The sequence below is a fragment of the Kwoniella botswanensis genome, chromosome 1 (genome assembly GCF_036426115.1).
Source record: "Kwoniella botswanensis chromosome 1, complete sequence".
Lineage (NCBI taxonomy): Eukaryota > Fungi > Basidiomycota > Tremellomycetes > Tremellales > Cryptococcaceae > Kwoniella > Kwoniella botswanensis.
In genome coordinates, this window is record NC_088599.1 from 7,041,555 (window position 1) to 7,067,720 (window position 26,166).

The 26,166-nt window shown below is 42.7% G+C and overlaps 11 protein-coding genes across 11 annotated transcripts; 5 read left to right on the plus strand and 6 right to left on the minus strand.

Annotated features, from left to right (window-relative positions):
* Positions 1-81: 81 nt before the first annotated feature.
* Positions 82-2,751, minus strand: L199_002658 (uncharacterized protein; the record flags this gene model as incomplete). Its single annotated transcript, XM_064888397.1, has 1 exon — positions 82-2,751. The coding sequence occupies one exon, from the start codon at positions 2,749-2,751 to the stop codon at positions 82-84; it is 2,670 nt and encodes an 889-aa protein (XP_064744469.1).
* A 163-nt stretch (positions 2,752-2,914) lies between these two features.
* Positions 2,915-3,791, minus strand: L199_002659 (uncharacterized protein; the record flags this gene model as incomplete). Its single annotated transcript, XM_064888398.1, has 7 exons — positions 2,915-3,032; positions 3,081-3,102; positions 3,153-3,298; positions 3,342-3,356; positions 3,405-3,455; positions 3,502-3,631; positions 3,677-3,791. The coding sequence occupies 7 exons, from the start codon at positions 3,789-3,791 to the stop codon at positions 2,915-2,917; spliced, it is 597 nt and encodes a 198-aa protein (XP_064744470.1).
* Positions 3,792-4,225: 434 nt separating this feature from the next.
* L199_002660 (uncharacterized protein) lies at positions 4,226-5,342 on the minus strand (the record flags this gene model as incomplete). The annotated part of the gene is made up of 4 exons (XM_064888399.1): positions 4,226-4,386; positions 4,436-4,534; positions 4,591-4,838; positions 4,888-5,342. 4 exons carry the CDS (start codon positions 5,340-5,342, stop codon positions 4,226-4,228), a joined length of 963 nt encoding a protein of 320 aa, XP_064744471.1.
* Positions 5,343-7,087: 1,745 nt separating this feature from the next.
* On the plus strand, positions 7,088-8,427 carry L199_002661 (uncharacterized protein; the record flags this gene model as incomplete). Its single annotated transcript, XM_064888400.1, has 5 exons — positions 7,088-7,256; positions 7,305-7,518; positions 7,576-7,748; positions 7,803-8,194; positions 8,257-8,427. The coding sequence occupies 5 exons, from the start codon at positions 7,088-7,090 to the stop codon at positions 8,425-8,427; spliced, it is 1,119 nt and encodes a 372-aa protein (XP_064744472.1).
* A 1,053-nt stretch (positions 8,428-9,480) lies between these two features.
* On the plus strand, positions 9,481-11,384 carry L199_002662 (uncharacterized protein; the record flags this gene model as incomplete). The annotated part of the gene is made up of 5 exons (XM_064888401.1): positions 9,481-10,361; positions 10,413-10,712; positions 10,772-10,918; positions 10,979-11,148; positions 11,218-11,384. The coding sequence occupies 5 exons, from the start codon at positions 9,481-9,483 to the stop codon at positions 11,382-11,384; spliced, it is 1,665 nt and encodes a 554-aa protein (XP_064744473.1).
* Positions 11,385-11,909: 525 nt separating this feature from the next.
* L199_002663 (uncharacterized protein) lies at positions 11,910-12,318 on the plus strand (the record flags this gene model as incomplete). The annotated part of the gene is made up of 3 exons (XM_064888402.1): positions 11,910-11,914; positions 12,042-12,256; positions 12,314-12,318. 3 exons carry the CDS (start codon positions 11,910-11,912, stop codon positions 12,316-12,318), a joined length of 225 nt encoding a protein of 74 aa, XP_064744474.1.
* Positions 12,319-13,508: 1,190 nt separating this feature from the next.
* On the plus strand, positions 13,509-16,642 carry L199_002664 (uncharacterized protein; the record flags this gene model as incomplete). Its single annotated transcript, XM_064888403.1, has 5 exons — positions 13,509-14,252; positions 14,315-14,567; positions 14,632-15,132; positions 15,197-15,362; positions 15,421-16,642. The coding sequence occupies 5 exons, from the start codon at positions 13,509-13,511 to the stop codon at positions 16,640-16,642; spliced, it is 2,886 nt and encodes a 961-aa protein (XP_064744475.1).
* Positions 16,643-17,097: 455 nt separating this feature from the next.
* L199_002665 (uncharacterized protein) lies at positions 17,098-19,563 on the plus strand (the record flags this gene model as incomplete). The annotated part of the gene is made up of 12 exons (XM_064888404.1): positions 17,098-17,326; positions 17,437-17,496; positions 17,546-17,569; positions 17,636-17,724; positions 17,792-17,924; positions 18,060-18,263; positions 18,320-18,395; positions 18,517-18,621; positions 18,677-18,722; positions 18,787-18,858; positions 18,920-18,988; positions 19,060-19,563. 12 exons carry the CDS (start codon positions 17,098-17,100, stop codon positions 19,561-19,563), a joined length of 1,611 nt encoding a protein of 536 aa, XP_064744476.1.
* Positions 19,564-19,854: 291 nt separating this feature from the next.
* On the minus strand, positions 19,855-20,846 carry L199_002666 (uncharacterized protein; the record flags this gene model as incomplete). The annotated part of the gene is made up of 5 exons (XM_064888405.1): positions 19,855-19,925; positions 20,022-20,221; positions 20,312-20,371; positions 20,431-20,511; positions 20,602-20,846. The coding sequence occupies 5 exons, from the start codon at positions 20,844-20,846 to the stop codon at positions 19,855-19,857; spliced, it is 657 nt and encodes a 218-aa protein (XP_064744477.1).
* Positions 20,847-21,385: 539 nt separating this feature from the next.
* L199_002667 (uncharacterized protein) lies at positions 21,386-22,360 on the minus strand (the record flags this gene model as incomplete). Its single annotated transcript, XM_064888406.1, has 5 exons — positions 21,386-21,441; positions 21,510-21,632; positions 21,811-21,869; positions 21,954-22,046; positions 22,104-22,360. The coding sequence occupies 5 exons, from the start codon at positions 22,358-22,360 to the stop codon at positions 21,386-21,388; spliced, it is 588 nt and encodes a 195-aa protein (XP_064744478.1).
* A 388-nt stretch (positions 22,361-22,748) lies between these two features.
* L199_002668 (uncharacterized protein) lies at positions 22,749-25,668 on the minus strand (the record flags this gene model as incomplete). Its single annotated transcript, XM_064888407.1, has 15 exons — positions 22,749-22,833; positions 22,901-23,310; positions 23,369-23,425; positions 23,477-23,591; positions 23,661-23,678; positions 23,736-23,761; positions 23,911-23,960; positions 24,015-24,110; positions 24,167-24,261; positions 24,324-24,454; positions 24,519-24,655; positions 24,712-24,792; positions 24,869-25,162; positions 25,260-25,513; positions 25,574-25,668. The coding sequence occupies 15 exons, from the start codon at positions 25,666-25,668 to the stop codon at positions 22,749-22,751; spliced, it is 1,944 nt and encodes a 647-aa protein (XP_064744479.1).
* Between the last annotated feature and the right edge of the window lie 498 nt (positions 25,669-26,166).

Below are 26,166 nucleotides of genomic sequence, written 5' to 3' on the forward strand. Positions count from 1 at the left end.
AATCGAGTCGATCCTGTAATTATAGACAGCGAAGAATTATCACATATCAATGCATTTCTACCTAATCGTTCGTCTATCTATCTAAGCGTTCCAGAGCAACATACCAACCAAGAGCGCACCTAGAAATACGAGAGCCTGAGTAGTATAATTGGAGAACTCTGTTGATGGTATATCCAAATTTGGTTCTCGCTGAGCTAGGAAGAAAACACCCAATGCTGCCAAACCCATTCCAAGCAAAACCCTACTCTCACCAAACAGCACATCTTCCAAACCCCATACTAATTGTTCAGTAGTTTCTACCGCACCTACCAATACAGGTGTCAATCCACTTTGGACACTGTCAACCGATACTTCTGCATAAGGCGCCATGGTAGTGGACCAACCAAAATGCCAATCTGCAATTAGCAATCCAAAGAGGATCAATCCAGCCAAAATCAAAAGTTGAATTCTTGAAGAAATATACTCCGGTTGATCATATTTAACTTCAGGATAATCCCTAATCCAATCTAGGATTAATGGTAGACTAACAATCAGTTCTGCCAGGAGCATATTGAGTAATCTGTCAGGGTTGGTCGGTCCAGTAAATTGAAAATCGATTGGTTCCCATATCTTCTCCTCTACAATGACAGGCCCACTCTGTGCTTCTTTTACCACCACATGTTCTTCACTACTACCAAATGAAATCGTATCATCATCACCATGAGAGTTCACATTGTTGATATGGATATGCGGAGCAGGTTCATTCACTTTCCATTTTGATCTGGATGTTATAACTTTGGGACTACCTTTGACAAAGGACCTTGGTGTTCCCAGCAAACCACCACGTTCACCTACCAAACTACCTCCAATGATACCACTGGGTTTATGAACGAGATTGGGAGTCCTCCAATTCCAGCTAGGCATACCTTGAGGAATATGACTCTTCCCTGCAAAGCCTATGAGTGCCAATAACAACAACAGACCCAATAGCATGGATGGACTAAACCAAGAATTACCTTGTTCTTCTTTCTCTTTCTTCAGCCTGTCTGTCTTCTCCTGAGGTGTTTCCCTTCCCTCTCTCCTATGCCTATCTGCCCTTTCTTCAGGACTTTCATTCTTACCCTTCTTCTGTTCTCTTTCCTTCCTATGCCTTGCCTCCCTCTCTTCAGGGGTCTCTCTACCTTCTCTCCCATGTCTTTCAGCCCTTTCCTCAGGAGTTTCATTTTTCTTCTTCTTATTCTTCTCTCTGTCTTTATTTTCCCTATCTTTCCTATGTCTTTCAGTCCTCTCTTCTGGTGTTTCCCTTCCCTCCCTCCTGTGTCTCTCTGCTCTTTCCTCAAGTGTTTCATTCTTAGCATTCTCTTTTCTGTCAGATCTCTTTGATGGGTCTTGACCATTTCTTTCAGTGGATGATCTCTGTGTACCATTCTTCCTATCTTTTTCTCTATCTCTTCTTGCCTGTCTCTCTTCAGGTGTTTCTCTATTTGGTTTGTGGTTGTTTGCATTTGGGTCCTTCCCTCTATCTCTGTCTCTTGCTTCTCTATCTTTCCTAGCTTGCCTTTCCTCTGGAGTTTTCCTGTTAGACCTAACACTTTTCCTATTACCATTCATGTCTTTACCTCTTGCTTCTCTGTCTTTCCTAGCTCGTCTTTCTTCAGGGGTCTCTCTATTTGATCTATCAGCCTTGTCATTTCTATTTCTATCCCTTCTTTCTCTATCCTTTCTAAGTTGCCTTTCTTCAGGTGTCTCACCAGAATACCCCCTTCTATCTTTACCATTCCCACTGTTGTTCCTATCTCTATCTCTATCTTTGTCTCTATCTTTACCTTGTCTAGCTGCATCTCTAGCCTTCCTATCAGCTCTCTCTTCTGGTGTTTCTCCATTCCTATTCTTTTGCCTGTCTTTCTCCCTAGACTTCCTCTCAGCCCTTTCTTCTGGGGTTTCCCCTTTATTGCCCTTACTTCTCCCATCTTTACCATTGGCTTTCTGCTCAGCTCTTTCAGCTGCCTTCCTCCTATCACTCTCTTCAGTTGTTTCGCCATTCTTATTCCTATCTTCTCTGTTTGACTTCCCTTTACCATCTTTGCCTGATGATTCCCTATCTCTATCTTTCCTGCTCTTGTTTGTATCTCTATCTTCACCTTTTCCACCTTTGCCATCTTTGACATTTCTATCTTTCTCATCTTTATTTTTGTATTTACCATCTTTCTCACTTCGACCTCCCTTCCCATCAGATTCACCTGACCCTTCTCTATCTTTGCCAGCTTTATCATTTGCCCACCCCCCATTCAAGCCAAGTAAGATGAGTAATAGCGAAACCAAAGCTAGCCCACATCCAGATAAATCAACATGATTCAGACCTGTTCCCTTCCCCACATCACTGTCCATAGTCTCATTGCCATTAGTATTGTTTGTCTCCAACACTCCTCCAATCCTTTTACATTCCTCAGGATATAGATCACAATAGTGTTGTTTTAGATCTGAAGGTTGAGGGAATGGTGCACCAATGATTACCTGTTGGTTACCATTCCCAGGTGGAGGATCAGTATAGCCAAAGTAAGGGATCCAAGCTTCAGGTAACTCATCCTCTTCTTCTTCATATTCTACATATGAGTCTTGAATATTGATGTTTTCATAAGGTTCATCTTCATATGGTATCTCTTGTGCATAGATTGGGGGTGAAGTGGGGTAATTATCATACAAGAAAGATGGATCTTGCTCATATTCAGGCCCTGGCAGATAGCCATTCTCATATATAGGGAAAGAGGCCATTTTACTAACTTTGATTAATATGACATGATATCCAAAATAGAGTGAACAAGCCAATATTGCTTGGACTAGTAGAGACTTTGATCACTGATAGCTATCAGCTGTTGCATCATAGTAAGCCAAACTAGCTGAAAGGAAGGGGTCAAAAAGGATGCATGAACAAAGGTTACATTCCCAAAGCAGACCACACTTGATCAGCCAAAAGCCCAGGATCATCTTTTGTTACCTGTATGGTCAACACAGCTACAAGCCCATCAGAAACCTCCCCACCAACAGCTTGCACCCTGATGTCAAGTCAATCTCAGTTATACCCATGCTCAGGATGTACTTACCCAGTATAATGGTTCCATCTGGCTATAGTCTGAATCAGTTCAAATGTACTTGCAATGTTATGACTGACTCACTTCTGTTCACTGGTACCAGGTCATCAACATAATTCACTGTTGTTCTATATCTCCACCCTCTTTTAACAGTTTCTCCAGTAAAAGTAGTGTTGATGTCCAAGTGCCCCTCAATAGCTATATTTGTAGCATTACCGACAAAGAGATCCCTGATGCAACATATTAGCCCAGCTTTTCAGATGGGAAACTTACCTGCCAGAGTCATATCTGCATTGATGATCAGCTGAGGTCTAATATACTCAAAATTTGACTTACGCATTAAGACCCAATTGATGGTTCTTGCTGCTGTCTTTTTCTGCAGAGGAACTAATCACCATAATTAGATGAGTTTCACTAGACAATCCATACTCACCTCAGAAAGTAAGCACCAGTGGTTTCTTGCTTGAATACCCTAATATGATTGCCACCATATATACTTTCCAAGCAGGTACCAAGGAAGTGATTGTGGAAATACTGATACCTTAGAATACTTCTTTGGGTCTCTAATCAAGCACTCAGCTAATTCATGTACCGAACATTGAACTCACGGTTTGCATTCCCATCTCCCAAGTTGCTCTGTTGTTTGTCTCCCATATGTAAGCCAAAACATTGTCCACCAAAAGCAGCTGCTTCCAGGTAGTTGTACAAACCCCCTTCTAGCATGGTTTCTTCCAAAACTTTTGGATCAGATTGATTGGATATGATGATGTTGAGTGGTTCTCCGAGGTTTGGGGGAGTAGTCCACAAGGTATACTTTATAAGGTATCAACAGCAAGCAAGATGAATGGCTGGCAACTCACAGTCAACATACTTCCCCCATGCAGGGAAGGATCCTCAAACCCACTGTGTACAACCTTTTGGGCTTGTGCAGGTAAACAAGTGAGTAGTATAAGTAAGAGGGAAACCATGGCTAAATCACATATATTTAGCAATGATAGCTGACACCACAGAATAATCAGAACAATAGACAAGCATGGTGTATATAAGATAAGCTTGCTATGCATGTATCAATACACACTCCTTTGACCAAAGGAACAAAGGGTAGGAATGACATTTTATGATTACACTGATTACCTATAAAACTTATGTCTTATTGCTTATGACATATGTTTCCTAGCTATATCCTCTTTTTTCTCCTCCCCACCAGCTCTGGAGCAGATAAGGTAAATCAGACCAACAGCTGCAAAACAGAGTATGATGGTAGCTTCCTGCCAATTGTCCAAGGCAACAGTCTCAATAGAGGGTTGTTGCACTGGATCTGTCTGTTGATCAGCCATGTTATGAATGTCAACATGTCAATCACTTACTTGCTATTGGAGGCAGTGGCAGGTGATTCACTAGGTTTGGTGTTAAGATAGGTTTAGATCTGTATTTATATGGCTTTTGCTTGACCTTCTGAGCACAGTCTGAATGCTGTGGTTCAGTAAAAACCTGAGATGTTGTGTACATAAATCTGACTTACTTTGAATGTTGATAGACCCTTTTGACTGTTTGCATGGCTTATCTTTCCTCCTATTGCCTTGTACTCCTGGCTGCAGCATTTGGGATTGCATGTGCATATTCTGTTGATTGATGACTCCCATTTGAGCTGCCTGCATTTGTTGAGCTTGCATCTGCTGCATCATCATCTGGTTCATCATCATCATTTGCATTGACTCAGCTACTTGAGACTTAGACTCTGTTGATTGGGTGACTACTTGTATTTGGGGTCTACCATTCTTCATCAGCTTTCTACATATAATGTTGAGAGAGGACTTACTTTGCTTTGTACTGTTTGATATTTGCTGGTTTGTATGACTGATGATGTTGAGCAGGTTCAGAATGGCTTTTGATATAGCTGAAAGGAGGTATGTGCTGAGGGTCAATGTATGAAATAGGTGGGAGAGGGTCTGATGGCACTGAATGAGAATAAGCAAGGGCTATAGGGTCAGAGATCTCTTCAGAGCCTGTTGAGTCAATTTTCATATCTGCATGCTGTTGATAGGGATTCTCTTCTCTATTAGCTGCAGCTGGTGGAAAGGAGCCACTTGAGGACATTGACTTCAACTCATGAGGTGCTGAATTGGCTTGAGAATGCAATGTATGTTCCATCTGATAGCCCTCAGAGTATGCTGGAGATTGAGGTATCACAGAGGCTTCTTCCTCTGATGTGATTTGTGAATGAATTTCCCCCACAAATCCCTGACTTTCCAGGTCCAATATTTCAGAATCCATACTGAGAGCTTGAGTCAGTGATAAATCTAAAAAATTGGAATAATACCTTACCTATGATGTTGATCCAGTTGATCCTGTTCGAGTATAAAGTGAGCCATAATTATTAGACTATACTGAGTACAATGAATATACATCAACCTGGTATATCAAGATGATGCATCATGATATGGTAGCATAGTCTTCATTCTTACCCTACATGCTCTGACCACAATTTCAAAGGAAGGAAGGTGGTACAAAAGAGTTTTTATGTTACAAATGCACTATGGAAGAAACAAACTGTATATGACATTCACCACCTCCTAATCAGATTCTCACTCATATGATTGGGATACCCATATAAGGGGCCTCCTGGTAAAGCAGCAAAAGATACTTCAGCCTTTCCTACACTATGACCAAACCTTCTATAATCTGGCTTCTGATATCTCCAATACTTTGGTTGACCATATGAGTATGGTCTGGGTGTGACAGATGGCCAGCCACAAAGGGGTTGCAGGCCAGAACCTACGTCATCAAGGGGCAGAGCAGGAGCATGTGTACAAGTTCTGCCTTGCAAAGCTGGATGACGGGCTGGTGCAGGATTAAGCACATATTGTGGCAGTAATGGTTCTTGTTCTTGACAGTATTGCATTTGCATGAACTGTGGATAGTGCTGATTTTGATTTTCTTTGAGCTTGCTACTGATAATAGGTTTCTGCTTTTCTGTCAAGGCTATCAGCTTTACTAAATCAAGAGTCACTTACTTGAGGGTAGTAACCGTTGTTACAATATTGGAGTACTTGGTGTCACCGCGGGGAGTGAACGGTTCATACTTTTCATAGCAATGTGATCACTGAAAACGTACACAGGCTGACTCTCTTATATTCAGCTTTATTTGTCCTGTGATCCTTTGTCTATCCTTTGTCCTTCTGTTCTACATTGGTTCCCTTTCTGTATGTACAATAAGTCAAATGATGAGTTACAAGGATGCATGATTTCAAAGTGAATATACAGATTGGAGTAATATGTGTTCAGACAAAGTTATATGTCAAGCACATTATGAATTACCAATACGTTCCAGACATATAATTGTAAGGCCCATACCACCCATTAGTTGGCCAGCCTGTTCCATAGTTGGGACCAACTCCCCATCTACCCCACCCATTATACATCCCACCATACATATTTCCATAGTAATAAGGGTAAGATGACATCAAGGGTCCAGCAGGGCTATAGACTAGCATTCTGAGTAGACATCAGCAGTAGTATCAAGACAGATCATGGTTTTACTTACTTGGTAAGAGTATTGTACAATCAGCTCTGCTGTTATATGTCAAGTCTTCTAGACAGTATTGCAAAAAAATCTAAAGACGGTTATTGTATTTTACCTTTGGTTGTTTCTGGTTGAACAAACAGGATGACAATGATGTAGTGTGATGAGAGTTTATATGTTTGAGATCAAGATAGATAGCTTATAGACTTCAAACAAGTTTGCACATCTACTTCCTTGCACTTCCTTTGGGAAAGGCATTTATCTGGGGCAGTCTGGGGCAGAATAACAAAGCTGAGCTGGCTAAACCTTTCAATGACAGTGACTGTTACAGAAATTCAAAAGAGTGTATGGTAGGAGATTGACAGTTTCTTTGTAACAAAAACAACGTTAGATTTTGGCAAAACATAGAAAGGAGAATGCCCAGGGGTATGTTTTTATGATCATCTTAATTCCCACTTTGAGATCATTTCATCATTTCCCATAATCTCTCAAGACAATGAGCAATACACCTCAAGCTGAACTCTGGATCAGTGCTGCTTCTCCCCTACTTACCTACTCTCCTTCCAAAGGGGAAACTAGTGGAAGCTCATGGACCCAACTTTCAGATGGAAGTAAACAATGTTTGGGGCAAGAACAATTCTCCATTGAATTACCAGAGTTCTATTGTAAGTTCACAGCTCAGAGATACTTTCACTCTGCTAATATATGATCAGTCACAAATATAGCTTTCATTCATGTTCCAACTGCAGCTTATCAAATTACAATTGGTCTGGGTGGATCTTCAGATAAGAGGTCTGGAAAATCAGGCATGGTTAGCTTGTCTATCACATTTGGGACCCATTCTGCAAAATTAGAATGTCAAGCAGAAACCCCAGAGACTTTCACATTTTATGGTGTCCAAGTGCAAACACAAGTAGTAGTATCTGGGTGAGCTTGTTATCAGATGTTTTTCGGGTTACTGCTACTGATAGAACGGTTGATCAGGAGTGCAAGTAACAACACAATTGATGATGCTTCCTCACAGATCAAGTATAATGGCTTTCAATCTACCCCTGCTTCAAAATCTGATGTATCTGCCCTTCAAAATGGTAATTTCTATGAGAGGACAGTTAGCTACACATCTTCTGGAGGTGCATCTGCCTTGTTTGCCTGTCAAGGTATGTATACCTCTATTCTGACCTTTTCTCTGATATGAAGCTGATAAGGTGTAGGCAGTGCTTTTTATATCATGGGAATGACTGGGCCTGGTTTTGGTTCTTATCAAGTATCAGTGGACTCCAAAGTAGTTGGAACATATAATGCCTCTACTACTATAGAGACTTACAACACCCTTCTGTACTTCACAACTTACTTAGATCCATCACAAGTACACCAGATATCCATCATCAATCAGTATGATGGCTTGTTGTTTGCTTTGGATTATGTGATATGTGTCACATCAGGATCACCAGGAAATCAAAGCAGTCCTACAGCCACAGCTACTGCCTCAAATTCAGGTGCAACAGCAGTGTTTCCTAGTCAAGGTACAAGCACAAATTCAAGCACCAGTGAAGATAGTGGTGGAGCTGTGATTGGAGGTGTTTTAGGGACATTGGGAGGATTGGTATGTGCCTGCTACCTCTTATTTATAACCAAGATGGACTGGGCTGACCTTAGTTGATTTAGTTCTTGCTATGGGTTCTATGGAGATACAAACAATGGAAAAAAGCAGGAGGAGATGGTTCTTTCATGGCTGCTTTATGTGGTGGTATGAGAATGAAGAAAGAATCTAAGAAAGAGGAAAATAAATTCCATCTTTGGCCAATGGTCTGGTCAAGGCCTAAGTATTCCACATAATTTAGCAAAATGTCACAAATCATCATAATACAGTGCCATATTATTACAATCAACTAGATGAATGGCTCTGGGTATGCACCTGTCTAAGGTTTTCCAGTATTGTCATGTCGGCTACCTCCACGACAAGGTATACCGGTATAAGAAGTTACGTAATGGATAAGGACTTGGTCATCGACAACGATATCGGTCGATATCGTAGGATATAGGAGAAGGATAGGATTTATTGTAGATATCATTCAACTTCGTTCATTCAACATCTACTATGGACATTGGACTTTTAGGATATTAGATATATATATCCTCTCTAATCTCGTATTCGTTCTGTTTCCCCTCATGAATTCTCAATTGTTGTCTTGTCTTACTATTACTTGATATCACGAGTCACTTTGCACTTCAGTATCTCCTCAAGGCTACAACGTCTATTGTCCCCTTGGAAGTCACACCTATCTAGCTGAGTACTTCGTTTCTTTAGCTAGGATATCGTATAAGTCTTAACGATATCCGGGTTAGTCCAACGATCTCGTTGGTCATTCAACGACCTCGTTGGTCTATTATTATACTTCGGTTAGATTATTATATCTTCCGTCGTCTTTTATCATCTGCTCGCCTATTTAGGCCGTCTCCTATATGATTAAGGCCGTCTACTGAGGTCTTAGTTAGATCATCGTGACAAGTATTCATTGTCTGAACTATTCTTCACCCCAACATAGACTGCCTCTTTGGGGGATCTGACCTGTCTGTGTTGGCATTGTAAATCCAACTGAAACAACAGCGGCAACTATACAAGTTGCATGCTGTCAGAGTCAAAAGAAAGAAAGAAAAAACACCCTTCAATGGGATAGACATCCTTTACAATATATCTTTTCACATACTCCCCTTTGAAAGTCAATACAGGCAAGTTGTGACTCACAAAAGTTCATATGAGGTACAAGATGTATATATGAGTTGAAAATGATTATTTGACTATTCAACTTAATTTGATTTAAAGTTTCTCTTGCTATCCCCTAGATTATCCATTTCATCTCACTGACCTATACCAATAGCAAAGATATCATGTTAATCAAGCTCAGACATTTCAAGCCTTTCCAACAATGTGGATTTGCTTCTCATTTGAAAACTCATTGTTTTCAGTATTCATCTACACCAAAACCACCTAATTATTTTACCCCTAATCAAGGCTGTCAGGACTCCAAACTCAACCCTGGTATCTACAAATACTTGGGTCTCATCTCACTCTTTGCTGGAGGGGGTATATATTATCTCTTATCAGAAGAGAGATACAATGATACAACCTTATTCAGTGGTTTGCCAGCTAAGATCAGGACTATTCCTTCTATGGCAGTTGAATTCACTTATACTCTTGATTCAGCTGATGGACCCATCAAAAAAAATTTCTCCCATGTTCTGCTTAGTGAAGAAGAGGTACAAAACAAGTTGAAAAATGGGGAGAATAAGGTATATGTCAACAGAGAGGGCAATAATGTGAAGAGTTGGGACATCAACAGTCTACCTTCTTCTGATACTGGTGAAGATAGATATTCAACAGATATCATCAGTAAATCAGATCTAGAAAAGCTCCTTACTAGTGATGGGTACTTTTGGAAAAATTGGTGGAATACCAGAACCAAGTTTTACCTGAATAAACAAGGTGAAGAGATTGTAGAAGGAGATGGAAAGAGAGATGTGATGATGTTCAGTGTGTTTGATGGACATGGTGGACCATATATTTCTGACTTACTCAGCAGAACTCTCCATGGTTGTCTTGCTTGGAATATTGCCAAACTCTTAAATCGGGGGCACAATGATGGGAGAGCTTGGGAGAATGAGGCTATTGGTGGAAGATATGAGTCAGGATTGAAGCTCAGTGATGAGTGGACACCTGCCAGTAGCAGTGAAGATGGGCCACAATCATTTGCTCAAATGATGGCTGCAAGGTGAGCCTAATTCCACATCATTTATAGTATATAAAGCTCATCATTACATAGCTTTTTAACTGTTGATGCCAACCTTATTCAAAGCACCTGGTCAACCCTGTTCAGCCCTGTTGCAGACAATTTACCAGGTCTTCCACCTCACTCACCTACTCAACTTGGCTTAGCAAATCTGTTTGACAATGGCTCTTGTGCTATCACTGCTATTGTGGATATAGAATCTGACAAGTTATATGTGGCTAATGTGGGAGACACAAGGGCTATAGCTGGATGGTGGAATTCTGAAAAAGGGGAATGGAGGTGTGATATCTTGACTGAAGATGCTACTTGTGAGAATGAGCAAGAAGCTGAAAGGTGAGTTCACCTGTTTAACACCAGACTTGTAGTGGGGCTGATTCATATTGGAAGATCAGAATTAGGAATGAGCATCCTGAAGATGAGAGGCATACAGCAATCCATAATCAAGGATATGGTGATACTAACAGAGTCCTGGGTGGATTACAACCTTCAAGAGCTTTTGGAGATGATGCATATAAAATTGGTTATGATGATTTCCAAGAGTAAGTCATCATCTCAAGACATCTTCACTTTGAGATTGTCTGATATCACAAATATCTTAGCATTCAAAGAGCTCTGTTCCAAAGAGAGCCTCATAGAAGATGGAGATGGTTTGAAGAATGTCCCAGCAAGACACCTCCCTATGTCACTGCTAAACCAGAGATTGCTATCAGAGACATACACCCTAGATCTAGAGAAGAGCTGAAATTTGTGGTTTTGGCTACTGACGGCTGTGAGTTTCTATTCAGTCTGTCTTTTTTCGCTGATTAAACAGACACTAAATTCAAGATATACGTTATAGTGTGGGATAGGATCACCTCAGAAGAAGCTTCTTACTTGGTTACATCTCATTTGATGCATGAGACCCACCCTGATCAATCAAAAGTACAAGTCAGGGCTGTTAATATGAGTCAACCTACCTTGTGGCGTTGGACTCTATATTCTACTTGGTTTAATATCAGCTTCTAATCCAAGAAATGTACTTAAACTACAACTCGTCTTGTCTCGACGAGAGGAACTATAACTCTAACTTACTAGGGGCGGTACATTGCAGCTAGTAAGGTCAGGTAGATTAACTCAGTTCATTCAATTAGCACTGCTACTTGAACAACTTGAAGATAAACGAGAGAACTAGATCACTGGAGATACTAGTTCTTCGTTGTCCTTCAAGCTGTCTTATATACCTTATAATTCTAAACTAGCCTATGAAGTGTTACTCTACATATTTGAAATCATATCGTTCCGCTTGATAATCACCATCAATCCTGACAAAGCTATCTTACTAAGAGTCCTTCGATATCGTCCTAGAGACGAGCATCGTCGAGGTTTCAGTGTCATGGTGATGAACAATCGTTGATGGTGATTAGCAAGTTTTGATGGTGCTGAATAAGTGATATGGTTATTCCGAGTATCTCCTATCTAGCTTATTCATATCCATCAATGTATCTTATCGACAGATGTGATCACTTGGTGAAGTCCGCGACGGTCGACGAGATGAAGTGTTTCAAGGATGTTGATCAAAGCGTTGTCGATACCGGCTATATCTTCTATCCTGTGGTGTGGTAGACAAGTGGTGTATTACGTAAAGGTCTTGTTATGAGTAATTCCGGTGAATTTCATAACAAGGGCATTATGCCCTCACTCAACACCATTGCCTGAAAATGAGCATCCTTTCCCAAAGGAAGACTTGACAGTGGAGGGTAAATGGGTATATGAAGATAATAATGCTGCTACTCATTTGATCAGGAATGCCATAGGAGGAGATGATAGAGAGCTGAGAAGACAATTTTTGAGTCTTAGATCTCCTGGTGTAAGAAGTGCAAGGGATGATACACCGCAATGTGAGTGTTGAATCATAGGAAGTTTTCTCAATACTTGCTGACAATATTGCTTGATAGGGTGATCTGGTTTGATGATCACAAAGCCAAGAAAGTTGTTGCAGAGGAAGAAGCAGAAGTTAAAGGTGATATGACATTAGCATAAATTTGATTGTGGTGGATGTGTGTGTATTTAAATGCATGTTGTACCTGTGTATACCCTCGCTTCCGCTGCAAATCGGAGGTTTCTTCGTTTAACCTCCCCTGAGCAACCAGACAGCTGAACGGGGCTCCTGAAGCTTTTCTTTCTCTTCAGCATCACCTATCGTGCCGAATTTCCTAACGATATCAAAGCGGGCAGTATGCACGAGAGACATGGTGAGCAGTAGGGCCAAAGAGGTTGTATGATGCATTCAATGTTAATGGGCACTGATGAACGGATGATAGTGGAAAGGTTAAGGGGGCTATGCAAGTTGTTCGGATGACACGGATGGGGTAAAACAGGGTTCATTTTCACCTACCGTCGTCCCTTTTTACCACTGAAAAAGGCTTAAATCACTTAAACACTTCATCATCTCCCATTCAATCATTGATCTATCATCTATCGCATGTCAATGCCATTATATGGTATTTGACATAACGTATCGAGAACCATACCCATCTTCATACAAGGCCAGGCGCCTATCGACAATCATCAGACATCTTACCACCGCAAATCCGTCGCTTATTTTTCTCGCAAAGGTCACGAGTCCATGAGGTCAGCTCACTTGAACACGAGACCATCTTCAAGTCTGTACTAACAGTCATCAAAGAAAATCACATCCACATCGATATTGCCTTCATCCTTTCTCCTATCCCAACCTGTTTCTTTCATCCTACCGACCCTCACACTACCTCTCAACATCCACTACTATCGATTTCCTGTCGAGCGGAGGTACACAGCGGGTCTGTTAGAACGTCGACGGACAACGGCTTTGGCTTCAGATTCAGATTCGAACTCATATATAGTGTAACAAGGATAATATGGCCAAGCTGTGTTGAGAGGAGTGTTCACGTGAGTTTTATTCCATAGATGAATGGGCCTTGACCTGTACAGATGCGGATAGTGTCATTGAATTATGAATCTGCCTAACCTGGTTATTGTCTTTCCATCTTGACGATATATCCTTTTTTGATCCCAATCCTCTCTCTCCATCTCTCTTGATTCTTTCTCCTGATTAAATGGATATCCTCAGATGCTAATGTTCACTCACTGCTCAGTACCACTATAGAAATTATGGGTCCATTTCTCATAGACGAACAACCCGTCGCTGGGCCATCTTCACATCCGTTCATCCCTGATTCTTCCCCAACAACACCAGAATGTCCTTTAAACTCCGCTTGCCCCTTTCTTTATACTACATATACCATCACTAGACCTCGGCGTAACCGATATAATACAGTACGGCCCAGCAAATTAGAGCAGATATGGGAGAAAGGTCAGAAGCGACAGGATAACGCAGATGAAGGAGCTGCATCAGCTTCGGAGTCACTTAGCGGAGAATCAGCATCGGATAGTCTCTCATCAACAACGCAGCGGCCTCTGTTCACTGGTCCATCGCCTTCACCTTCATTCTCTTCCTCAGCCGATATACCGTATAACGCTTCAGATGCATATCCTACGGGTACATATAGTACTTCCGACATTGATTCGACTTTGACCCCATCAACATCTTCATCTTATTATCGCTCAACATCATTTACCTCTCTTTGGTCCTACAGCGCTTCCCGATCACGATCATACAGTGCCTCCGCTTCTCAGCCCACTCAAACGGCCTACGTACCTGGTGTCTTGCTGAATTTGACACTGGCAGGAGATAGCGATACGGAAGCAGTCTACAGTGTCGATGTCCAATTGGGGCATGGCGCGAATGATGGATCAACCAAACGAAGAAGCATCAGAAGGAGAGGTCCATCGTCATGGAATGGGGTGGATATACAGTCTGTCAAGCTACAGGTGGATTTGGGTTCTTCGGATATGGTATGTCTATATCCCGTTTTGATCAGATTGTTCTCGCTGACATGCAAATTGTCTTGATATAGTGGGTTGCAACTACAGACTGTACATCGTCATCCTGCCAATCCGCTCCTTGCTTGTTCAACGCCACCGAATCACTTGATTCGGGTGTCTCAGCCAATTTGACTTATCAGTCCGGTGCAGTCGATGGGGATATCTACTGGGAAGAGATTCAGGTAGGAGATTTTGGAATTGGATATCAGGCGTTCATAGCTGCTACGGATGTTACAAATGAAGATTTGGAAGGTGGAAATTTTGCAGGTGTTTTAGGTCTCGCTCGTGAGTTGATCTTCACGTCTTATCTTGAGAGTAATTTCCGCATACTGATTGAAATGTACAATAGCTCCAGCAAGTTCGACTATCCTGAACGCTATTGGAGGTACCACCTCTTCGAATCCTGATGGAGCTACGTTCCTTGATAACTTGTTTGGAGCGGGAGCTTCGGCACCTTCAGAGAGACTCTTCTCGTTAGCTCTAGAACGCAGAGAAGATGTACGGACCAGTTCAATATTCGGTATCGGTGCTGTCGATCGAAGTATATGCCCATCGCCCTGCGAACCATCCTATATCCCTATCATACCCCAACCTCAACTCGGTCTGACAGGTTATCTGCATTGGCGAATACCTATTCAAGGTGTATCGGTGACCACGTGGGCTGATCAGGAGAATGGTTCTGGACCAACAATCACGAACGTTACTCTCGGACCTAGTCAAGTCTACGCTACGAAGACTACCCCCCTCGCCGTACTAGACTCGGGTGGTGTGCAGATCTTGACAGGGTATAGACCTTATGCAGATGCGATATATGGTGCTATGGGAATATCGATGAGCTCCGATGGTTTCTGTGAGTGCTGACACTCTTCCTTCTATACCTGTTACTGGATACTCACTGTCGTCTTCTATCAAAGACCGTATGGCCTGTACACAGCAAGTCGCCCTCACTTTCAACATCGCTGGACAGGCTATTCCAGTCCACCCCCTCGATATGACTTATCCCGATCCGGAAGATGCCAGTCAGAAGCAGTGTATCGGCATGATCCAGTATTCAAGCAATCTTGGCGAGTCTGGGGATTTGTGAGTTGATCGACCATTCTTCCCCCATCGTGTTGCTGATACAGTCATGTGCCTTCAGCATCCTTGGAAGCTCCTTCATGAAGAATGTCTACAGCGTCTTCCAATACCCAGATACCAATAAGCAAAAGACTTGGCAGCCAACTGTCGGTCTCGTTCCATTGACTAACGCGTCGATCGCTTCTCAGGATTTCTATGCTGTACGGGTGCAACATCAATCTCTCGCTTCCGTCTCCTCCGATCAGCAGACCAGTTCTGGAGGAACATCCACCAATCCTGGTTCACAGCCTTCCCAAGGTGCGGAGAAGAAGGTCGTCAACACGACTGTCATCGCTGTCGTCAGTGTTGTCGGGTTCTTTGTCCTAGCAGCTGCAGCGTTCTGTGCTTGGTGGTTCTGGCTTAGAAGGAAGTTCGGTGCAGCTGGAGTCGTCACCTACAAATCTGCCCCAGAGAGACCCAAACCTGCTGGATATAAGAGTGACAGTAGTCTCTCCTCACTACGCACGAAGAAACATACATCTACCCAAAGGCAGAAATCCATGGTAGAAGGATTTTCCGGGTCAGAATACGAAGGCGATTCTTGGATGTCCACTACGGAAGGGAATGATTCGATCCGACTGGGATACTTGCCTGAAGTAGCTGAGGAAGACGACGAGGGTAGACGGACTCGAGCCGCAGACAAACGATCATCCAGAGGATCGACTTTAGGAGGTGGAATCAATGAAGAACCGGAAGAATACCAATTGATCGATACGGACGACCCAATATTCCCCAGTCGTACCAGGACAAGATCACCTCCTCCACCAGTTTTCCCGTCAGGACATCATTATACCGCTTCAACTGATTCGGAGATGCCCAACTCGGCCAATTCAGAAACCATCCCACTTGCATCGGCACCATACCCTTCGACGGCGACATCGAGTGTACCTAATCCTCCAAAAAGTAGGAAAGCATCGATAACGATGTCCGGACCGTTCCCGACTACTATGTCTGGGCCGTTCCCCTCACCTCACATGTCTGGGCCATTCCCTTCACCCGGGAATACGAACAGACAATCTATGCGGCCGGATATCTCGCCAATGTACGACATACGAACTAGCGATTACTTCTCTGTGCCTACGGCTAGTGGTCGAGGTAGAGAGCATCGCAGAGGGTCGAGTGGTGGTGGTGAGGGAAGAAGAGAATCGAGTGGTAGAAGAAGATCAAGCCCCTCGAAAGGTCCTTCAGGGATTGATGAGGTCGTGCAAGAGGAAGAAGTGGAGAGATTCAAGGATAACCCATAGTCAACACGCCATGAAGGAGGATCATAGGTGGTTGGCCGCTGTAAGCAGTGCATTGAGAAGAACACAGGAATATGAGAAGATAAAAAGGGACATTGATTAAGATTGAGATTGCTATTATGTATTGTTAGATGTGGATGAACCGATGCTATGTTTTATGTGTCAAGGCAGCTCAAGCTGTGTTACGGCAGTCCATCGTCGATAACTCAGGGTGCCGTGTTTCGTGTTATGGGACCCCGATCAAAGACGAGATGAGATGAAATTGAAATTGTTTACACCCGTACATACATATATATCTTAGCAGTGCGGCTTTGTTCACTGCTCTCTATTCACAAAAAATCATAGACATATAATCACATGTTCTCCGGTCCATCCTATGCTGTATGACTGGCGAGCCTCGATTCCTTTTTGCTCTTGGACCTACACGCACCATTTTACCAAATCTTCATTTTCGTACTATGCTACTCTCCCTGCTCTTACTCGCCTTATCGCCTCTGGTCCAAGTCCAAAGTCTGACCACATCCGATCTACGCTCTCGATCGATATACCAGGTCCTCACAGATAGATTCGCCCGTTCAGACGATCAGATAACGGCGTGTGATCCCGCTGAGAAGAAACATTGCGGAGGGAGTTGGAAGGGTATAGAGAGGAAATTGGATTATATACAAGGAATGGGATTTGATACGAGTAAGTCATGATCTATACTATACTTTCGTGATTGTAAAGCGCATGCTATGGACCATGCTTCAAGCGAAGAGGTGTGGATCGATACTAATCCATATATCTCAATGATGTAGTATGGATATCACCGGTTGTAGCTAATATAGATGGATTATATGATCATGAATCGTATCATGGTGAGTAGCCCCTTAACAAAATGTCGTCTTTGTGCTGATGAATGAACAGGATACTGGACATCGAATATCTTTGGTATGTCACACATGCTCAATTTGTACATAGTATAGCTGACAATCTGCCTGAATTCCCTCTTTCAAGAGCTAAATAAGCACTTCGGTACACCTCAAGATCTACTTGATCTTAGTGCTGCTATACATGTACGAGGGATGTACCTCATGGTGGATGTGGTGAGAATGCTACAGTACCGTACAACAGCAAATGAACGTAAGCTGAGTCCTTGAAAATGTACCAAAGGTCGCGAACCACGTAGGAGTAGAGTCGAAAGATGCTTTCCTACCTTCTCAGAGGTATGGACCGTTCAATTCGCCTGCGGACTTCCATACGTACTGTTCGCCAGATTGGGATGATCAGTGGGATGTTGAAAACTGTAGGTCCCGCCCTTCTTGCTTAGCATCGCTTTCTTGTCGATGAACATCTTTTCCTACTTTGACATGACATATTCCATCCCTCCCAAGGTATCAATCCTTTCCCACTGGGCTGATTTTTCCCTCTCTACCATTAGGCTGGTTATCCGAAAATATGCCCGACCTCAACACCGAATCCCCACACGTTATTGCTTCTCTGTACAGCTGGATCCAAGATCTCGTTAAGGTATTCCACGTTGATGCCTTGAGGATAGATACTGTTAAACATGTCCGGAAAGATTTTTGGCCAGGTTTCGTAAAAGCTGCTGGAGTGGTGGCTATGGGCGAAGTTCTACATGGAGGTGAGCATCTCCTTGCTTCTTTCAAAAATGAATCTGATCGACCTCCCGGAGAACAGATCCAGCATACCTTGCGCCGTATCAGAAAGAAAGTATGACTAGTATATTGGATTTTGCGACTTTCTTTCATATCAGGTGAGATATTTTCGCCATACTCGCTCTCATCTTATATATCGTGCGAGATAGATGTGAAAACCTCTATCTCCATGCTTTTAATCCTGACCCCAAGCTGATGTATCCTTTGTTTCCTTGTCAGACGATCTTTTGAAACTCCCCTCGGCTCGATGACGGAATTGGTAGATATGATCACCAAAGTTCATAGACTATTTCCTGACCCCACCACTCTGGGATCTTTCCTAGAGTGAGTGTTTTTCTCGATACAATGATCAGCGTTCAATTGACCTTTCGGTCTTTAGTAATCACGACTTCCCAAGGTTTGCTGGATTGACAGATGATCCATCGGTAAGTCGTACAATCACTTGATAATAGACAAGCTGGGATAGATTACTGACTTCAACAACTATAGTTGATCAAGAATGCCGCTGTATATCCATTTGTCAATGATGGGTTCCCGATATTCTACCAAGGGGGAGAACACGTGAGCTGGCTGTACTATTTCCCAAAGGTGGGCTCAATCTGATTGGTGCGATTTTTTCCAGGGCCTTCGTGGTGGACATGATCCTTTGAACCGAGAAGCGATGTGGTCATATGGATATCCCGAAATAACGGTGAGCCTATGTTGGCTTCCGCTTCTCTTCCGCATCGTGGACTAAATGCTGATAACGTGTGTCCGACATAGAACGCATACGCTATTATCAAATCATTAAACGAAGCTCGTCGATCTGCATTCACGTCTCATCCTGAATTTCTTACGACATTGATGAAACCTTATCAATTGGGTAATCATACCATCGCATTATCCAAACCACCTTTATTATCCGTATTGACAAATTACGGATCATCCGTACCAGCCACTGGAATACATTTGAATCCTGAACAAACAGGATATAAACCATTGTTACCAATTATCGACGTATTGTCCGGACAGATATTTTCGACAGACCCTAGAGGTGCATTGACAGTCTCGCTCGTCAATGGCGAACCGAGAGTATTCCTGCCTTTATCGGTACATCGAGGATTATCAGGCAAAGCCGCATGGCAAGCTCTACCCAACCAGATCGACTTAGAGATGACGATGAGATTACCTTCTCCGGGGACTGAAAGAGGTCATAGTATGAGACCTAGCTTGAGTGGGTTGATTGGATGGTGGTCGAGTAGCAGGGGAAAGTTCAATGATGTATGATATATGGACAATCGAGCGTATTTGATCTGTAGAAGAAGATACTGTGCTGTACTTTCTAGACCTTGCTCTTTATAGATAAAAATCATCATGTAGCTATAGTCCTGTCGAATCGGAAGACTGTAAGGGCACGATTTGCTCATTAATGCAAACCAACCAACGAAAAGCAACTTCTGCACATGTCATTGTATATTTGATCAACTGTATCGAGACTATACATCACGAACATTGCATTTCATCTCGTAAGACATCTGACACTGGCTTGATCAACTCAGTGAATTACAGTATTGTAGCTTACTGAGGCGTCAGACCCTTATTTGTCACCACTGGTACAGCAAGAGCTTCTGAGAAGTCCCAACCAGCCACTGCCATCTGATGTGTTTCAAGTCAACAGAGTCAGTATTTTACTTTGTTTAAAGAACCAAAAAGTGACAATAACCGTTCGACTCAACTCAACTCACCATCTTCGGCAGATTCGGCCCAGATCTTCTGATGATCCAGTATATGTTTGGCGATTTGTTCCATACTTCCATACCCAGTCACTTGGGTGTTCACTACGAAACCCTTTTCGTCAGGATTGTAATTGAAAACAGCCGTTTGGGGGACTGGTACTTGTCCTGACTTCATAGACTTGATCATACTATCAACTTGATCTTTGTAACTACAGTACACAAAGTTCCCATCGACAGCGTCAGTACGAATAACCAATCTCGAACTTACAATATGGTCATAATCATGTTACTGCACTCACTGTTTTCTCGTGGGACCTTTGAGCTCTGGCCAGATGGACTTCGTGGAAAGACATTTCTGCCTGAAACATCCGATGCATCAGAGATAGACACAATCGGGAAAAGAGGTGGCGAAACTCACATAGCGGTCATATCTTCTTCGGAATGTCCCACCAGTGCCTCTGTCCAGGCGGATATGAGCGTATCTTTCTCACTCTCGGCTCTGGAGGAACGACACACACATTGGGGTACTTCAGTTAAGCATGACAAGCTATCAGTATCCTCATGTTCATTCATGATGAGCAGGACTGACATATGGTATGTTCCCCCGTAAGAATGACCATGTCGACTTGTCATTACTTTGTCTACCTCTGTTGCAATCTCATTTCTCAAAGCCCTATATGCTTTAGGTTTCGGATTGGTTTCCATGTATTTGGTAATCTGAGCCCAATTGAGATCCTTCAACTCTTCGAACGTACTGGGGATCTCGGTGATCTCAGTAACGTTCACCGTGATATTATCTGAGGTAGCTGCGGATTTGTCTTTCTCTAAGAACATGATGCTGTATTATTGGTATGAATGGCTGACTGTAGATGATAATCAACCGTAGGCTTCTTGATCGTTGGCTTTTGTATGTACTCGCAGGGTTGCTTGCTATTCTGCTATGAGCTAGTGGAGAAGGCCAAACCGAAATTTCAACGGAACTCTTTTGATTTTCTCCGGATAACTCGTTCTCTTGAATATATCGTACAGTATGATATTACGTGCAGTCTAACAAAGGATGGGAGCACTGCCTTCAAACAAACCCTTCATCTGGAGAAGGCGTTTTCTTTTGCTTCTGGGACGGAGCGTTGAGGAAGGCAGGGCTATGTGGCATGGTCTCGACTCTCAAAATACAATTTTAGGTCATGGTAGATATATGTTATAACATGTCTTACGAATGAGGCGCAACTCCATCTTGCCAACGGTACCACAAGGGATGTCTTTGATCTGTGTCGCTTAGATTATCAAGCAGATTCTTCATGCCTGTCATACGTAGAACCATTGGGCACCTTCTAGAGAAGCTCAGCCCTCCCCTGATGATATACTGAGGTCACTCAGTTACTCCTCCCTTGAGCCTCTGTTATCCTTTCAGTGAAGTCCGACAGAATGCCTACACTCAATCCGTCAGCGAGCATTCCTTCAAATATGATATCACGCTACAAAGCTTTGCTGCCTTACCACCACTCGCCTTCCACCATTGATGTTGATTGTCGATCATCTGGCTTCCAATGCTATTGGTATCGCTTGCGCTATCGCATACGAATTTCTTCTTGGCGAGATCGAATTCGAATACCGCCTTTTCTTGAGTTGGTATTTGCCCAGAATCCAACAGGGTTAACATACGTGAGTAGACGATTTCGAGGCTGTTTAGGTCTCGCGGTACGTGAATGGGGTTTAGATGATTTTATTGATATTTTCGTAGTACAGTGTTCAGCAGGAACAATAGGATATGATAATTCACTGCTGTGTGAATACTCACCAATCCCTTTCGCTCCTCGCAAATCCGTCCAAATGTCAGAATCTGAGAAACATCGGTGTCTTCGTGAAAAGTAGGTAGGACATCAGTCTTGATTATGTTTATACAAGTAAGACAGGTTTATATGAATTCCAAATTCCACTCACATTATCTTTGATTGCTCCTGTTGCGTGCCGACCAGAGATTGGGTCCAAGTTGAAATCAAGGTGATCTCCTCAATTCGCCTTTCATCATCAGATCTGTGAAATACTGTGAATCAGCGAGCATACTGTACCGGATATAGTGTAGTAACCTACATTCCAAGATCCTTGACTAACTCGAATTTCCTCTCTTTCCGAGCACTCTTCCAACCTTTTGTAAGATCCTTTTGCAGTCGCCTGACCGCTTTAGCCTTCGGTCCATTGGTGAATATATCTTCTATCTCGGACCATGAAGCTTGCGACAGCTCTTCGAACTCATTGGGAAGTTCCTTTACCGCGACTGTGGTCCCGTCCTTGTCACTTTTCAAGGAGACGCTTAGATCGCTGAATGAGTCTAAGAGCGTTCGAAACATCTTCTTGATTTTGTGACAATAAAAGTGCTATAGAGTTTCAGTAAATATCTGATGAGCACAGTGTGAGGTGCAAAGAGATAAAAGAATATATTTTGGGCTGATCAGTCATATACTGTGGCTTATATCGAAGCTACTGTATACTGTAAGCCTACACATACTCAACTCGCCTTGTTGAGAAGGGTCGGAAGCCAAATAGCTAAACTCCTTTCCAAGACAAAGGTTCACGGAGCCAGGCTTTGAAAATCAGTATCATACGACCAAAGGAGAGCAGCAAGGAAGCTCAGTTCAAGGAGATTAGTATAGTTCAATGATGATGCATTAATCTATATCGCGAGATTGGTAATAGTCGTTGCTGTATGCATCCATTCTTCCATAGAGATATGGTCTTTCAGTCAACTGTTTCGCCATAGTTCCTTCCTTCCTTTTCCATTGAATCATGACGATATCCACGTTTGTCCATGACTTTCGATATACTACGAATGACAAAGGATGATCAGCGAGACATCCCACCTTAGCACTCCATACTGTGACACTACTCACATCAAGCTTAAAAGGTACGCAACGACATAGAAGACCATGACGATAACCAATGGTATCCTATCATGTACGAGCCAATACATGGGATTTACACCTTTCAACTCGTCCCTAACTGAATCAGCGAAAATATTGAAATTCTTACTTCCTATATCCAACAATCCCAAACAGGCCAGAACCAAACCGAGGATAATCCAAGTGATATGAACGATACTTTGACCCCTAGGGTTATTTCGATGCCATAGTAATGCTCGGATGGCACAGAAGATCAGGGCGATACCGGCTGTGGGGAACAACCATAGTATACCTGATAAAGAGGCTGAAGCTGGTTCTTGAATTATTTCTCGAAGGAGGGTGAAAGCCTCGCTCTGCATTTCGCCTCGAATGGTATCGTTAGTTGACCAAGTGGTATTGAGCTGATTGGTAGGTCAATCAGCTCTGACTTCAGCGATCAAAATCTTCAGGTTGTCTTACTGCATATAAGCTCTGTAGGTTCTCGACCATACTATCATCTAGTTCGATCCCATAGTTCTAACGTGGTTTATTAGTCCACGAGCATTGTTCCAACAATGCATAACTCACATTGGTCACTTGGAACATGATCTGTCCAAGATACTGATAAGCCAAAATGGTCGGATCTTCAATGGGGATGTTTGTGTTACTCAGATTACGCAGTAACGAAATCTCCGTGTTATAGCTAAATGTCATTGATAAATTTCAGTAAATCAGAGATAGGCTTTTCCATTTTAATGAAGCAGTCGCTTACTCTGGTTGTAAATACAGACTGTGAAAAAAGAATATTAGCGGTGTGATTCCCCTGGTTTTCCCGTACACAGCTCACTGGTCAAAATACCGTGCGACAAAATGCTGTTCTTGCATGCTGATATCCGTGCCATTCGTGATAGCTTCGATCGTACTAATGTAGTGGTCTGTCACTTGACTTATCCCTTGAGCGAATGATAGAGCCACAATGGCGTTCTGAGTATCAGCTATGTTCCCATGCTGATCCAACTTACGACTAATGCGGCTAGTAGGAGTAATAGGTTGAAATGCATGGGAAAGTGTACTGAACCCAGTATCAGTAGCAGTTAAGCAGAATGTGATAGACCTTACAACTCACTAATTTCCCATATCAATGCACGACAAGAATCAACTTTCGTTGCAGGATCAAAACGTGTGAATAGGAAAGTGAAAAGCAAATACATGATCATGATTGCTAGACTTATAGTCAGCAGCCAGTTCAAGGGTCAGACAGTGAATTGTAATGCTGACCTAGTATTACTTGAGGATAAGTCACATCGGTAGTGATACTAAATCCAGAGATGGCAAGATTGAAAGCGCGAGTAATGGAGATGAAACCTTCGCCACTGGCAGAGGAATCGATATCAGATATCCATTTATATCAATTATTTGACAGATTACGACTCACATTATTATCAGTGTGAACGCACCATATCGTTTCGCCATGGCTTCTGTCCGGAGCGGACCAAGAGTATCTTTAGGTAGCGAGAACCATACTGCTATGACCTCAACTCCTATCCCAGTATAGAACAGGGTGACCTATGTATACCGGCAGTCAGTCACCTCTCTTTCCAAAATTTGCACAGCGCTGGGCTTTACTCACTTTGGTCAAGGACAACACTCTGCTGTGGGCAGGTAGTACAATGGCCAGGATGGTACAGATACTAGAGATGACAAGCGAAATCAAGGTGTATATATGCTGTCTGACTTTTCTTCCGGCACGAGAACCAATAATCGCGGCTATGTTACAGCGTCACAGTCTTGACCATTGCAGTGATCTTCGAAAAAGCACTCACATAACAAGTATTGACATGCCAGGAATACTCTAGATATGACAAAAGACGCTAAGACAGTCTTGAAACTTTCATTTGCGGTTCCTACAGCCCGTCAAAGTCAAGTCAGTAATCTCCACATATCACTTGATGTTTCAGCACCATATGTGATGGGACGTACGATGTTCTGAAGCTCTTATATTAGATTTCGTAGCCAGATGATCCTCGTCATTCCTTATCAATCCAGGATTCCAATCCCCACTTGCCGCACCCATATACACAAACGTCATTATTTGTATAGCCTTTGCAGCGCGATGCCACCCATCCAATGCCTGATATCGAATATCGTAGTGGACCTGGGATGTCCATACCCAACAGATTATAGCGTAGTAGGAGAGAAAGACAGGTATAGCACTCGGTTGATTGAGCTCGTGGTTTGTTGAGAAAATCGTAAGCACAGCTACGACCGCTAAATCTATATCAATGCAAAGGGACAACGAAAACAGAGTCAACCTTCTGGGACTTCCGGAGGATGAGAAAGCGGTAGGGTGAAGGATGGGTACTGCACGTACCGTAGAATAAGTTCCACCATTCCGGAGCTTCATATCTCTTTTCTAACCAATGACCACCTACTTCATCTGTAGGTTTTCTCAGGAATGGTGTTCTACAGTGATCAGAGTTGCTTTGGTCTAAACCGCTAGACTGCAAAGAGCTCGATCTCGAAAGTGTGGTTTCCGTACTTCGCTGAGGTTGTAAGGCATCTTGTGATGAGGATGGTGAGATGTAGGTATGGGATACAGGCGGTGTCTCGTTCATCTGCTTGTTCCTAAACAGACACGGATCAATACCCTCTTGTCCTTGTTTGTAAGATTGAGATTCGCCTTACCTATCATAATTATATGGTGATTCTTGAACTGTGTCAGCGAAAGAAGCATTAGAAATATCTCGTTCCATCATCTTTTCCGCTTGGGTATTCGGCATCATTGTTTTTGCAAATCAATATCAGTGATTAGATTCGGTCAGAGACAATCAACCCAATCTTTGCTTTGCGTTTGGGATGGATCCTCGACAAGTTGATGTACAGATTGCGATTTTGCCTGAAGAGCGATTTAGCTCAAACAGCCTCGTCATTTCTATCATCCTCGTTTGGTTTGATATGACTGTGGTATCCTAGTCCTACTTTATGCTAGCAAGTAAACTCTAAGCCAAGCTAGACTATCTCAGATTAGATGAACTGTCAGGTGAGGTCAATGCATCATGCAGGTGTAAGGTATGACAGGATATTTCTGGCTGGTGTTACGAGATGCGGCCTGAAAATTAGGCACACAGGATGTTGATCTTGCGTGCCTAAATTACGAGTTACTCCCTGGTACCACAAAGATATGATCGAAGAGGAAGGAATGGAATGATGGAATGCAGAAAAAGTGAAAAAGACAGCTTGATAGGTGTTATACATGACTCATATCACCATTGCAATAC